Source organism: Erigeron canadensis, chromosome 6, assembly GCF_010389155.1.
Source record: "Erigeron canadensis isolate Cc75 chromosome 6, C_canadensis_v1, whole genome shotgun sequence".
In the NCBI taxonomy this organism is placed as follows: Eukaryota; Viridiplantae; Streptophyta; class Magnoliopsida; order Asterales; family Asteraceae; genus Erigeron; species Erigeron canadensis.
The window spans coordinates 22,325,611-22,339,484 of record NC_057766.1 but is presented as its reverse complement, the minus strand read 5'-3'; the positions used below and the strand labels follow the sequence as shown (position 1 = coordinate 22,339,484).

The following is a 13,874-nucleotide window of genomic DNA, read 5'->3' as shown; positions in this document are numbered from 1 at the left end:
ATGTATGATTATAATACACTACCCTTTCAACCAGCAAACCACCAGGATCATGAAGAAGGACTAGATTGCCCTGCTGGCGGTTGGGTTTATCTATGCTGTCGTTGCATCGGCTCCTTCAGTCACATGGCCCCGCCGCCGCCACCCCATGCTGCTCCATGCATGAGAAACTGCTGCTGCCATTCTGGTGGTCAGAGTACTGTTGCTGTTGCTGATCCCCCGAAAGAACCGGAAAAGTTTAGTGTGGATAACAAACCAGCAGTCCGGGTATACTGCAAATCCTTAGTTAAATACTCTCTGACTATCCGTAATGGTAAACTCACGCTTGCACCCACCAACACTTCTGATCCTCACCAGGTTTGTGATTAAATTTATTTCAATATTTAATACTTTGTTCTCAGTTTTTTTTTTTTTTTTTGGAAACAACTCGGTCAGGATGTGATCGAAGTAAATTTAGGAAAAAAAAAACCCTTATACTTGTCACTCCGTTAAACCAAAGATCTATGTGTAAAGACCTATACGGAATTCTTTTACAATAGTTTAACTAAGGAATTTTTTTTGACAATTTTTGACCCAAGAAAATCTGTTTGACAATTTTTTAGGGAAAATTGACCATTTTGTGAAATGTTGTTGTATAGTGTATACATATCACCAATTGTTACATGTACATATATGTTGGTTTTAAAATCTTCCATCAATTTTTTTTGTTGATATTCTTTATTGTCCCTGAAACAAAGAAATGGATCAAAGAAGAGAAGTTTGGGAAAAAAGTCAAGGATGAAAAGGGCAATTCTTCTTTCGCTTTAATTAACAAAGCTACTGGTCAAGCTATAAAGCACTCAATCGGTGTAACATATCCGGTATATATTAACTATATTTTTGTGTCATATGTCAGACTCTTTGTTTTGATGAATGAAGTTTACTATTGATTTGTAAATGTATATTCAGGTTCAGCTGATCAAGTATGACCCTTATAAACTCGACGAGTCTGTTCTTTGGACTTGGCGGGGTGTACAAGGTTATAGTGCAATCCGACCAGTTTATGATATTTATCTTAATTTAGATGCATACGACTGCACCAAGGATCTTGAAAAGACAAATATCCGTCAATATGGTTGGAATGGAGGCGGTAACCAGCTGTGGAATCTGGCTTTTTTCTGTAAGTAGATTACTAACGCACAAACTACGTACATTACTTGATAACATAGATAGTTTAACATGATGTTAACTAAGTAATTTTGTGACATGTATACGTGGTCGATGTGTATTATCTATTAAGTTTTATGTTAAGAGCATTTCTTTGTCAAAACCTAAGCGGTTATTGTAAGTAACTCGATCTGAGTCTTTGTCAAAAGGATAAAATGTTACTCCCTCCGTCTCATTAGAAGTGTTATGTTTAAATTTTCAAAGTCTTCATTTTTTAACTTTGACCTCAAATATTTTTGTTTGTACTATATAATATTTGATGAAAGTTATATGAAATGATTGAGATTTAGATATATTTTTATAAGATATAATTTTTATCAAGAATTTTTATAGACAAATTTTTATTTAAGGTCAAGTTAACAAAACAAAGACTTTGAATAATCAAGATGTGGCACTTTTGTTTAGTAAAAGTCCAAATCCAGATTTAAGAATCGCCCCGTAACAAACACTATAAAATAGCTAACTTAGATTTTAGTTAACAGTCTTTTCTTAATTAATTTTAGAACTGGAGTAGACACGTACATTTGAGGTAATTTTATCATGTAAGGATATCTTGATTGTTTGTTTTTGTGATATTGTTTTACTTTTCATGCCATATATGAATGCGTAAGCTCGTTTTTCATACTTATTACCAGAACCTGAACTACCATTTCAATAATTTTAACCCTTTCTTAAATCCTTTGTGCAGGATATCGATCATGGCATGTAGAATTTCGATGTCTAGTAATCGTATATATACCATCATGGGATCGAGGAGCTACGTTTCTTTGTCACATGGTATTCATATGTATTCTGAATGATGATGTGTTATGAATAACTAGATAGTAGCACAATATATTAAAGACTTGATTTTTGTTGAGATATCTTTATGAATTTTCTACTGTACTCATTATTGGCTGTTATGTATGCCCAATTTTGGTCATCTAATTTGATATGCATTTCTGCTTACCATGAAGCTTGCTCTGCTAGTTTTTCTTACAACAAATAGTTGTTTTTTTAAATTGTCAAGTACTATTGTCATGGTACTCTTGTTCTATTCATCTTTAATTCGTTAAGACATACATCTTTGGTAATTTAGTACTTATTTATTTACGTTTGGGCGCCATGGCCGGCAACATGTCGTGCATATTAGATATTGCAGGAATGCCATATTTTCATGACTTCATCATCTATGTTAAGTTATTTTCTAATGCACAGTTGTCACGCATCTATGTTTTCGTTGTAACTTGCACAGCATGGACTAAAAACGTTATATCTCTAGTCATTGGGTTTGCAATTCTGTAACAATATCGCTCGTTGTAAACGGTTGGTTATACCTTCGTATCAATGCCGTCTTCGAAAATATAAAAAGTTTTTGGGGTCTGGCTTGAGAAATTAAAACGGGCCTTTAATATAACGAATTTATAGCATAATATTACGACGATACTTGTTTTCAAAAATAGTAACAAAGTTTTACGAACTGAACACGAGCGTATTCAAACAAGTTAAATGATTTAATAAAATATAATTATATACATTTCCGAAAAACGTCATCTCCATTAGTATATTTCAAAGAATCTTCTATGTCTGACATTTCTTAATGCCATAGCATTAGTTAAACAAATTAATGGTAATTCTGGTGCTGTTAGATTAAAAAAGAAAAAATTACACACTATTTTGTCAAGTAAGTTGTAAGTACCAAAGCAAACATTAGGTACTAGATCCATATACCACTTATATGTACAAAGAAATTTATGGGACTTTATATGACAGTGGACCAGGTTCATTTGCACCACATGAGCTCCCTCATGTCCGGCTCTTCTTCGTATGCTATCTTTGGCGGACATGTATGATAACTAAACTCTTTAAGTAAACTATCCAACTTTTACCTCTTTGTGGCCGACGGTCCTTAGAAGCGATTTCTAATACGCCGGACGAAATCGAAATTTATAATACGGCGTTTTTTTTTAAAGGTGAATTTCGCTTGAGAACTTCGTGTCGTGATTCGACAGCGGAAGGTCTAGCATACGTTGTCTTAACCGGGTCTGCGCTAGAGAGCTCCCTCGAAGTAGAAATGCCTATTTCAAATACCCGATGGGGGGAAAACCCCCTACTAATCCGCCTGAAGGCACGACGATCAATAGGGGTAAACCCTGCCCCCTCAGACTTGAACCTGGGTATACCCAAGCCAAGCCTTCATAGGAAGACTTCCTATGTACTTCCCAAGTCTTGAACCCAAGACCTCTTACTTGTAAGGTAAGTGCTCAACCACTTGAATTAACTAGGAAGTACATAATACGGCGTTTATAATGTCGGTTTCCAAAAAAAAAAAAAGTCTGAGTGGTGCGACATGACCGGTTGGTGAACTATAAGGACTAATCTTGAAATTAACTTCCACTATATATTTTCCCAATAAGTCCCGCCCTATAATTTACGACTAGTTTCAATCGTCTGGGTTTTATTCATTCGATCTCTCACATTCGATCGCTCACAATACATATTCCGAGGCACCGTAGCTACCTTGAATCGTCATCTCGATGGAGGTTGCCGAGGTATTCATCTCCGTTCCTTATTTATTTGTTTATTATGCTAATCAATTTCAAAAACTAACTAATTTGATGATATATACATGTATATATATATATACACATATATGTGTTTCAGGCTATAGTTATATGTATCGACAATTCTAAATGGATGCAACCCAACTCTTGGAAATATCAGGCTCAATTGGAGGCTATTCAAATATATTCCGAAACTAAACTTTGCGTACGTAATTCTCATGCCCAATAATAATTTTGTTCATTCTACTTAAATTTTTTTACATTATTAACAACCGAATATCATGTTTTGTTTTGTTACAGGGACATCCAGAGACTGTTGTGGCTTTCTACACAATGAGTTCAGTCAACTCTCAGTGTTTGCTTAGATATCCTACTAGATCTCTTGGAAAAATCGTTGATCAATTCTCAAGTAGGCTTCTTTTCAACTAATTACTTATATTCACACATAGAGTTCTTTTTTTTCCCCCACATATTGACTTACATACTGGACCATGCTTGTTTCTCAGAAATACATCCTGGCTTTGGTGATTTGGACTGGGTTACAATTGGGCCGGGTCCCTATTGGTCAATGGCTTGGTCGCCCAGATAAGAAATTGACAATGCTGTTTCTAGTTGGAGGGTATGCAATTCTTATTATTTATTTCGTCTACCTCTTTAGCCATATAGAAAGGGTGGCTTACTAATTAATTGTGTGTGTTTCTTGGCTGCCAGTCTTACAAATTTGTCTCTGGGATGGGTGGAGCATTTCGCCAAGGAATATAAAAGCATGGGTCTTGCCGTTGAAATTGTCAACTTCTATCAAGGTAGAATCCACAAAGATGCGTGGATTTATAACCAATACGGGAGGGACGAGCTTTATAAGTTTGCTAAGCTCTGCAATGGTAATGACAGTAGCCGCTATGTAGAAGTTAAACATGGATCCGATATTAGTGATGTCCTATCCAAGACCTTGTTAAAAGATACTCCTTGTCATCCTGCTGCCGCTGCCGCTGTTGCGGACGATGAAGCTCGGGGAAGTAAGCAGCGAGATGATATTGATCGGAGAATTTATAATGGTATGCATCCAGGCTGCTAGATTGTTTGTGTTTGTTTTTTATGTTCGTCCGCTCATCAGATCATAATATGTATCACTCTAGTTTGTTTTGTTGTTAGCATCACACACATACTTTACCGTGTGTTATTTACCGTGTGTTTGAGTGAATTGTCATGAACCTTCCTTACAACGTCTGTGTAACTTATCAGTTTTTCAAGTTTCTAGTTATATTGCTTAACCTTCCTTTATATTCTTGTGTTTCTAGTTATATTGCTTAACCTTCCTTTATATTCTTGTACTTAAATATAAGTAGCTTAAGAGTTTTATAGATATATTGATGTGATATTATACAGTCGCGAATAGCTATTGGTGTAAACAATCAAGGATGATATTAGTAGAGAGAAGAGGCTGTGTAGTTGGCACTTAAGGTTCTTAGCAAGACAGTGGACAGTACAAGTCTAACTTCTGGTAAACTTGAACTGGCTGAAGTAGTTTTGTCATCCACGGGGAAAGTAAAGTACCAGGTTTGCACACCCGATGCTCTGAGTAAGATGTTGGCCAAATATGGTGTCACCCTGCCTGCTGCAGAAGCCTAGCTGATTCGCCATATGGCTTTGGCTCGATTTTAGTTTGTTCGTAATAGACTTGCTTGTTTTCATTGAAACTTGTATGTCATGGACTAAATGTTATATCTCTGGTCATTTGTTTTGCATTTCTGTTTATAATATCGCTCATCCGATGGTTATCTTATCATGATGCTAACTGTGCAAAATCAAACATTTCAATTTTTGTAAATAGGTCTTTGGTTATCGTAAACAAGTCTTTCCTTAGGTAACCAAACCAAATAAAAGGACCTTTAATTTGTAATCAAAAATTTTGATAACCAAAATGGCTAATTTATTTTTTTTATGTTGTTTGCCTGTTAATCATGTTTGTTTATAGGAATTGTTCAAAAACATTAATATTATTTTTTATAGTTCAAAATCTAGACAAAAAGCCAAGTCAGATAGTTCAAACCGTTTAATCAGCATGAAGCAACCAACCAATATTAACTAAAATACGAAAGAATTTTTCTTAACAAGACACATGAAGCAACCTTTAATCAGCATGGGCCTTTTTATATCCATTATATGCTAATTTTGAGGATCATTTCAACTTAAATTTAGGAGCAAGAGTTAACATTGGTGCTGCTAGCAAGGAAGCCAAAAGGTATTCTGTGATTGATCCTGGATCTCATTGCAGGTGGTAAAATGGGTGGGTTAGGTAGGCGGGGTAACGGGTCAAAACAGGTAATATGCTAGTCTCATGTAATGTTATAAAATGTATAACTAACCGATAAAATAATACTCGTAATATATTGCATTTTTTTTTAGTTTCCATATCACGAAAATATGACAGTATCATTCTATTATTGAAATTTGGCAATAATATGGGGATATATTAGCTACATTATCATGTAGCCAATTAACTCAACCAAAAAACAATAAAATGACATCTATATCCTTAGTTATATCGATCTTCTCCCTTAAGTAATGTAATTAGTATATATATATATATATAAGGAATATTCTGGTATTGAAATAATAGTTTGGATATGAAGGTCTACTGAATCAGTTAAAACTCAGATACAAAAGAATACCCGTACTGAAAGTCATGCTAACATCAGTCATAGACACCACTCAAGGGACTTTAAGTTACAGATAAAATTAAAATGACCGTTGAAAATGCTCAAATGTATGCATATATTGCAAAAATTAAGGACTTCCCTTACAAGAGATGTCAATATGTGAACCACAGCCAGAAGTAGACGGGACAGAGGTTTTTGGTGGCTCTTCATCCAGCATACTTTCCAATTCATCATAGTCCAATTCTCCTTCGGCTTCTTCATTGACCACCCAAATATCAGTTTTATCAATATTTTCATAATCAAGTGGGCCATATGACATTGTATTCCCTTTGTTCCTGTTGAGTTCGAGTATTAATAAAGTTTACAATATAATTCAAAAATATATGTAACAAAATAAAATATACTAACCTGTTTTGTAGACGCAAGTTATAATGAACATACACCAAGTCAATTAGTCTTTGATGCTCTAACCGGTTTTTTCTTTTTGTGTGAATTCTTTCAAACACACTCCAATTCCTCTCGCACCCAGACGAAGAGGATGTTTGACTTAAAATCCTAACTGCAAACCTCTGCAACTCCGGAGCTTCACCACCAAATAATTTCCACCACTCATCTAGTAAGTAAAAAGTGTTAGGAGAAATTATACCACCATTCATTTACTATAGTTAATAAGTTATAAAATCTTACCTGGACACAACGCTTTACAACTAGCAACTGCCATTGGTCTACCAAAATCACCCACTCGGTCACAAAATTTAAAGAGTTGCGATGTAAGAGTTATGGGATCCTCACTTTTCTTCTTCCCAATCAGGTCAAGTACTCCACGAAAGGCTGCCCGTAGTGCATCTTTATTGTCTTCATCAAATTGAAACATTGAATTTAACCAATAAGCAGCCGAATGAAGACTTTTACGCAACATATTATCCCAACGACTATTAATAATAGTTGTGTAACGCATATACAAATCTTCTTTGTTTTCAAAAACCTCTTTAATGTCTTTGATAACCCTGTCCATACCTTCATATACAAAACCTAACGAAGGCTTTTCGTTAGAATCGCAAATTCTCAAAAGTCTCAATACTGGAGTCATTATCTTCATCACCATAGAACAATTTTTCCAAAAACTTTCATCCAAAACAATAAGCTTCACCTCTCTTGCTTTTGCTAATTTCAAGGCCTTTTCAAAATCTTTGCAGGTGACTAAAGCCTGTAAATCTAACTTATGCTCATGTAAACTGTTTAAAGCTATAAAAGATGAAGACCCAAGCCTACATGAACCATCAAAGAAAGACATATCGATGGGGTTTTGCTTGTTGCCTGAATGAAAATGCGTCTATTTCTTTCGGACCAAATCAAAATAAAGATGTAGGCTTAACTAAAGCCCAATGCCAAGCAAAGCCCTAAAATATAAGAAGAAAATAGGTTCAACTCAGCTCATTAATAAAAAAATAGATAACACCAATGAACTCTGTGAACTGGATTCGAACCAGTAGCACTCACTTTGATAGTTACTCTGTCCATCTTCTTTCCTAATAACACCTGGGTTAATTAGGCTGAGGATTCTAATCAGTTCCAGCCCTAAACGGGAATTAGGGTTCGAACCTATGACTTGGATTAGTCAGAATGGTAGACTGAAAAATAAATTCTTTCCATTCTAAGATTAAGATTTCAACTTAACTGCTTTTCTGTGACCTGCTCATGTAAACTGTTTAAAGCTATAAAAGATGTATCAAAACGTGTAGCACCAGGTTGAATGATTTCAGTCCAACCATCTCTCTTCCTCAACCAATTAAGAGACCATTTGTGGTTATAAATAAAGACAGTAACTTGTGAAGCAAGGGTAATCAGATCTGCCACATCATCTAATTCAGAAATATCCTTCAAAATCAAGTTAATGCAATGCGTTGAACATGGAGACCAACATATCATCGGGTACCTCTCCTCTAACAGGCTTCCTGCAGCTTTGTAGTTGGCGCCATTCTCTGTAACAAAGTGAACAATATTCGAACAACCAACTGTTTCAACTATTTCGGCAAATAGATTACATAGGTCTTCAGCATTGCTTTCAATATCTGATGCATCAACGGATTTAATGAATGAGATCCCTTTTGAACAATAAACCAAAAAGTTAATGAGAGGCCTTTGTTGGGAATCTCGCCAACCATCGCTCATTATAGTACACCCGATTTCTGACCAACGTTCTCTGTAAGAATCCACTATGAGATTCACCGACTGTTTAGCATCTGCCAATAGACTGACACGCATTGCATGAGATGAAGGCCCTTTATATCCATTCCCCATAGCAGCTATCTTACTCATCGCTATTGGAAAATATGGTGAATTAACAACACTCAATGGTATGCCAGCATCATAAAGCCACAAAGCAATAGCCAAATCTGCATCATGAATTCTTTCTTTACTGTGCCATATTGACTTTATTGAAGGTTGAGATGGATCTTGTATACCTTGTTGAAAACATGACCTTCGGTTGTCAGAGATACAAGAAGTATTTCGTTTTCCGAGTGATGTTTTTGGGGCTGCATTTTTTGAAGAGGATGCATCTTCTGTTTCCATTTTTACAATACCTACTCCACCACTCACTTTGTGTCCTAAAGCTCTTAGCATTTCAAACTTGACATCCCTCGGAACTTTAAAACACGATTTAACACTACCTTTTATTCCCGCAAGATGTTGTTTCATTCGGAAAATACCCCCTCCACGGAAAACATTTTTACAATAGTCGCACGTGTATATATTTTTTCCAAATTCATCATGAGATAAACTAACATGTCTCCAAGCTATGTCTCTTTTAGAACGTTTGTTTGACTGAACCGTAAAATGAAAATGTGATTCTGCGTCTGATGATGGTGTTGCTGAATCATTGACCTCTTCCACAGTCTGTAAATACATTAAACCAAAACTTATTATACCTATGAAAAATAACCCCCGAGGCCCCCAATATCAATAACCCATAATTTTAAGTAGTGTCAGACTTAACTGATGACTGCCCACTGAACAACCTCAAACTTCGAAAATCACATTAAATGAGCATATATTAGTCCTTACCTCTTTCTGGTAAACATTTACCCATCAATTAAAAAAAATTACTATGACGACACAACAACGATACTCAATACCAACAAAAGCAGGGTTTTAGGAAGGTATGACGTAGACAGCCTACCACTATCTAAAAGTAGAGAGACTGCTTCAGAAGGACTTCCGGGCTCCGGCCTAGGGCTTTAAACATATAATTAGTATAAATAAAATTACTATCATTTTGTTGAAACATATACTGATACTCATAAAATTCAAAGCAAGGAATAGCCAGGCTGCTGTAGTATATATTTTAAGATAATTATATATTCTCCTAAAATATCCTCCTAATAACAAGATCATAGCAGATAGCAAAATCAAGGGATATGATGATAAAAAAGAATTAGTGATCTGTTATTCTCCTAATCAAACCTAAATAAATAAATTAAGAAAATTAAATACTATCATAACCGAATATATGGGGGAAAAACCTAATAAAGCATTGTGATCTATTAATCTCCTAATCAAACCTATTAGTTTATATAAATAAAATTTAATATACCTGGTTCTCCATAGTACTAATAGGGTTGTGGTGGTGGTGGATCCGATGGAAAAATTGGAAGAAGAAGTGGACATCTGACAATGGATTTCTTGGATAGATTTGGAAATGATAGAAAAAAATAAATAAATAAATAAAAGGAGGGAATGTACACGGAATTAGAGCGGGAACAGAAGTGGTGGGAGGGAACCGGTGGGTGGGAAAATAGGGAAAAAATGGACATAGATTAAAATAAATTATATTAATGATGTAAGGTATTAAATCTAAAATCATAAAAGACAAATGCAAATCAATTACAAAGAAACTTAGGTCACAAAATAAGTGGACCAACATATGTAAAATTTTTTTTTTTTTTTTCATTTTCACCCTTCATTTCATTCATCATATGTAAAATCAAGAAAAAAATATATAAAAAGGTAACCTATTTACTTAAAATTCTTAAAAAAGAAACCTATTTTGTTTTCGCTTATTTAAAAGATACAGTTTTCTTAAATTTCTTAAAAAGGGGAATATTGTTAGTTTTAGACGACAGGCAGCTGTTAACTTTGTTAGTTTGCTTACGTGGCATTACTAAAACATATTAAAATGGTGCTTCATTGAACATGTATGCTTAGACCTCATAGACTTAATCTGAAAAGTTGACTCACCCTCAATCCATGATGCCCACAATCTAAAAGGACATGGATTTTCAACCACAATCCTCTTATCTTTTGCATTTCTAATCTCACATCTAACAAGCACATGTGTCTTCTTACTTTCTTCATAATACAATGGATACCCATTTGCCAATGCATACTTAACAATTGAATCCTTAAACTGTTCAATATTCTCAAACCTCTCTCCTTTGAATGGGTGCATTAATCTCCAATGAATTGTAGGATCATGCGATTGGGACTTAATCTTCTCACTCTGCTCTTTTTCAAGACCTTCTTCAACATTTGGGTTGAAACTTGGATACCATGTAACACAGACCATTAGTTAAATCCTTCCCAGGTACACAATAGTAAAGCCCAGCAGATACCCTTGGGTTGGGTACTTGATAAAAAAGGTTTACAACCCTAATAACATTTTTGGAAAAAAAGACTAATAGTTAAACTCATTAAAATTCAGTTTATCCATAGTAACTGATGCACCATCTTCGTATCTAAAAGGATTTTTTTTAACCCTCCACAATAGTGAACAACTACAGTACCCAACTTAGAAGAGGTTTCCATCATGAAATTTAACCTAATTAATAACCAAAATAGGAAACTTACCTGTGCGATTAATCGTAAATCACCATCTTTTTAATCATAAACCACCATTCTTGAGTATTGATTTTGATTTTAGGGTTTTTAACTTGGGGGAAATTTTGTGGGGAAAGAAGAAAGGGGGAAATCGGGGAGAGAGAAACTGATAAAGAAAGTGTGAAAATGTAATTATATGTTTTACATATATATATATATAATCTGTTTTTTTGTGTTTTTTTAATGTATAATATGTTTTAGTAATGCCACGTAAGCAAACTAACGAAGTTAACAGCTGTCTGTCGTCTAAAACTAACGATATTCCCCTTTTTAAGAAATTTAAGAAAACTGTATCTTTTAAATAAACGAAAACAAAATAGGTTCCCTTTTTAAAAATCTTAGGTAAATAAGTTACCTTTTTATGTATTTTTCCCTTAATTTTACCAATTTTCCTTAAGAAGTTTTATTTTAAAAAAACAATATATATTGCAAGATATGGTTCCTTATATACATCTCAAGTTTGTTTAATTATCTTATTTGATCTATTTGAAATGATGTCATATAATTATCTATCCGTGAAGAGACTGTTTTAGAAAGACCTCCAGCCATCACACTGATTTAGAGTAATGAGGTGAAACCAACGTATACTATATACAAACAAAAATGAAGTAAGCGGGCAAGATGCAAGTGCATTGACTTCTCTTGAGTACTTGTTAAGACATGGAAGTACTTTACGGGTACACTTTAGTTTCTAGATATTAGCAAATAAGAATTGATTTTCGTATATATTTTTTTTGCGTGGTGCACCATATCTTTACATTATTGATTTGTAACTTATATCAAATACTTCCAACATCAAAAATAGTGTGATACTTTCCATACAAATAAATGAATAAATGGCAATGATAATTAGTTGATTAGAATAAAGACTCCAACAATGAAACTATAACCTTGAACATGAAATCGCATTTGTGCCATGTGACAGTATTAATTGTTGTTGCCATTGACTTTCTTATGTTGCTATTAACTAGAAAAAAAAAACAAGTAGATTAGTCACATGCTCACTTGGGATTGCTAATTTTTAGCACTTGTATTGGAATATTAGTGGATCTAAAGAGTTCTTCAACTTTGTTTATAGTTGACCATAGTCATATTGGTATCATCAGTAGAGAAACATGTAGCAATTATAGTTACAACTTATATACATATACAGAAAATGTATGTTATGGCATTATGTTTTATTGACAATGTAATTATCCTTTTGGTAAGAATTTAGCTTTGTAGTCCTGAGGTAAGAGTAGAAGAATATACTTCCTTCATTTCCTTGTGTTATGGTGAAAAGCAAAGAGTGCGTAGAAAAAAGGCCAACAATTTACAAAATTTTACACATTTTTAAAGAGTGCGTAGAAAAAGTAGGTATAAATAACAAATTTGTTGTAGTGACATCATTCAATTGTTATTACAATACTTTAATAAAGTTGTTATATATTCGGTCTCCACTGAAGTCAAGCTTTATATTTAAATGTAGAATGTAAATGGCAATAAAGCATAAAAAATAAATTTTTCTAAAGTTTATATATAATAAGTTACTAAACTGAAATGTAACTTCAAAAGTCTGATCAATACATTAAAATTATGTAAACTTGAATGGAAGATGTGATGTGACCTAGCAAAAGGAGCAACATTTTGGACAAAAAAAAGGTGACATATTTTTGGGCCTGATATAAGAAAAGTAAGGGTGACAATAGAATGGGCGATTCTAAAATTACCCGTGGTTGCTAGACTATGAGTAACATTAATATGTACGTATGGTTACTAGAATGAGTAACATAATATGTTTTCATAAGCACTTCTTTCAGCAAGCTGAGCAGCTTCCAATGACGCCAATCAAGATAAAGAAACCATCAGTACCTGCCACTCGACCATCATCATCATCGGTACCTCAACCATCCAAGCCAGTATCTTCCTCATTAGAGCGTCATCAAATCATTGATGTTCCCAGCTTGGCTGTTGATGGAAAAACTTAAGAAGAAGCTTTGGAAGAATGATTTTCTTTATTTCAAGCAACCAGAATTTTGTATAAAAAATATGGAAGGTTCTAAATTTTTATCCCCCATTTTCTTTACAAAATTCTTAAAACAACCAATATGTTTGTTTTTTGTTTCAACACATTTCTCATTCTTATCTTCCTCCCACAGTTGTTCACATGTGCAATCAAAAGATAACTGATACGTTCAAAAATTGAGGTTGCAAAAAGACGTTTTAAATTTATAAAGTGCAAGTAAATACACACTAACGGGCGTTGGACTCGATCCAATGTAGCTAGTTGTAAGTCCCTGGAAAGGGATCGTTAATAGCTTGTTATAGTTATCTTGAGGTGCGGAATCCCTCTCTATAACTCGGTGATTCACAACAACAAAGAAAAAGCCTTCAGATTATCTGAGGTTGCAGATCTTCTCTAGGCTATATGAATAGCTTGATCACGAAAATAACCTGTAAATATCCTGGAAATTTTGACAAGTGTTAACCCTAAACCTATTAGGATTTGGTATTTATAGAAAAACAATTCGACTTGGGCTTTATCAGCGCGGGGTTGCAAATCCAGCCCAGCTCGACTCTATTGCGAGGTCACAATCTTGTCCTAGCATCG

General features: G+C 34.4%; 3 protein-coding genes across 3 annotated transcripts; 1 reads left to right on the top strand and 2 right to left on the bottom strand.

Annotated features, from left to right (window-relative positions):
• LOC122604473 lies at positions 1 to 5,013 on the top strand. Its single transcript, XM_043777367.1, has 7 exons — positions 1 to 354; positions 735 to 857; positions 946 to 1,156; positions 2,956 to 3,029; positions 4,047 to 4,139; positions 4,253 to 4,365; positions 4,458 to 5,013. The coding sequence occupies exons 1-7, from the start codon at positions 1 to 3 to the stop codon at positions 4,819 to 4,821; spliced, it is 1,332 nt and encodes a 443-aa protein (XP_043633302.1). The 3' UTR covers positions 4,822 to 5,013.
• Positions 5,014 to 6,353: 1,340 nt separating this feature from the next.
• On the bottom strand, positions 6,354 to 10,173 carry LOC122605932. The gene is made up of 4 exons (XM_043778897.1): positions 10,002 to 10,173; positions 7,094 to 9,304; positions 6,815 to 7,019; positions 6,354 to 6,741 (listed from the first exon to the last, which is right to left on the bottom strand). Exons 1-2 carry the CDS (start codon positions 10,011 to 10,013, stop codon positions 8,075 to 8,077), a joined length of 1,242 nt encoding a protein of 413 aa, XP_043634832.1. The 5' UTR covers positions 10,014 to 10,173; the 3' UTR covers positions 6,354 to 6,741; positions 6,815 to 7,019; positions 7,094 to 8,074.
• LOC122604472 lies at positions 6,534 to 7,700 on the bottom strand. Its single transcript, XM_043777366.1, has 3 exons — positions 7,094 to 7,700; positions 6,815 to 7,019; positions 6,534 to 6,741 (listed from the first exon to the last, which is right to left on the bottom strand). The coding sequence occupies exons 1-3, from the start codon at positions 7,698 to 7,700 to the stop codon at positions 6,534 to 6,536; spliced, it is 1,020 nt and encodes a 339-aa protein (XP_043633301.1).
• Positions 10,174 to 13,874: the final 3,701 nt, after the last annotated feature.

Bases quoted from the DNA above. Each gene is read 5' to 3' on its own strand.
- LOC122604473 (XM_043777367.1), top strand. From the start codon at position 1: ATGTATGATTATAATACACTACCCTTTCAACCAGCAAACCACCAGGAT. The intron at 355-734 runs GTTTGTGATTAA...CCTGAAACAAAG, and splicing joins ACACTTCTGATCCTCACCAG to AAATGGATCAAAGAAGAGAA. The intron at 858-945 runs GTATATATTAAC...ATGTATATTCAG, and splicing joins CAATCGGTGTAACATATCCG to GTTCAGCTGATCAAGTATGA.
- LOC122604472 (XM_043777366.1), bottom strand. From the start codon at position 7,700: ATGTCTTTCTTTGATGGTTCATGTAGGCTTGGGTCTTCATCTTTTATA. The intron at 7,020-7,093 runs GTAAGATTTTAT...TTTACTTACTAG, and splicing joins TTGTAAAGCGTTGTGTCCAG to ATGAGTGGTGGAAATTATTT. The intron at 6,742-6,814 runs GTTAGTATATTT...CGAACTCAACAG, and splicing joins AACTTGCGTCTACAAAACAG to GAACAAAGGGAATACAATGT.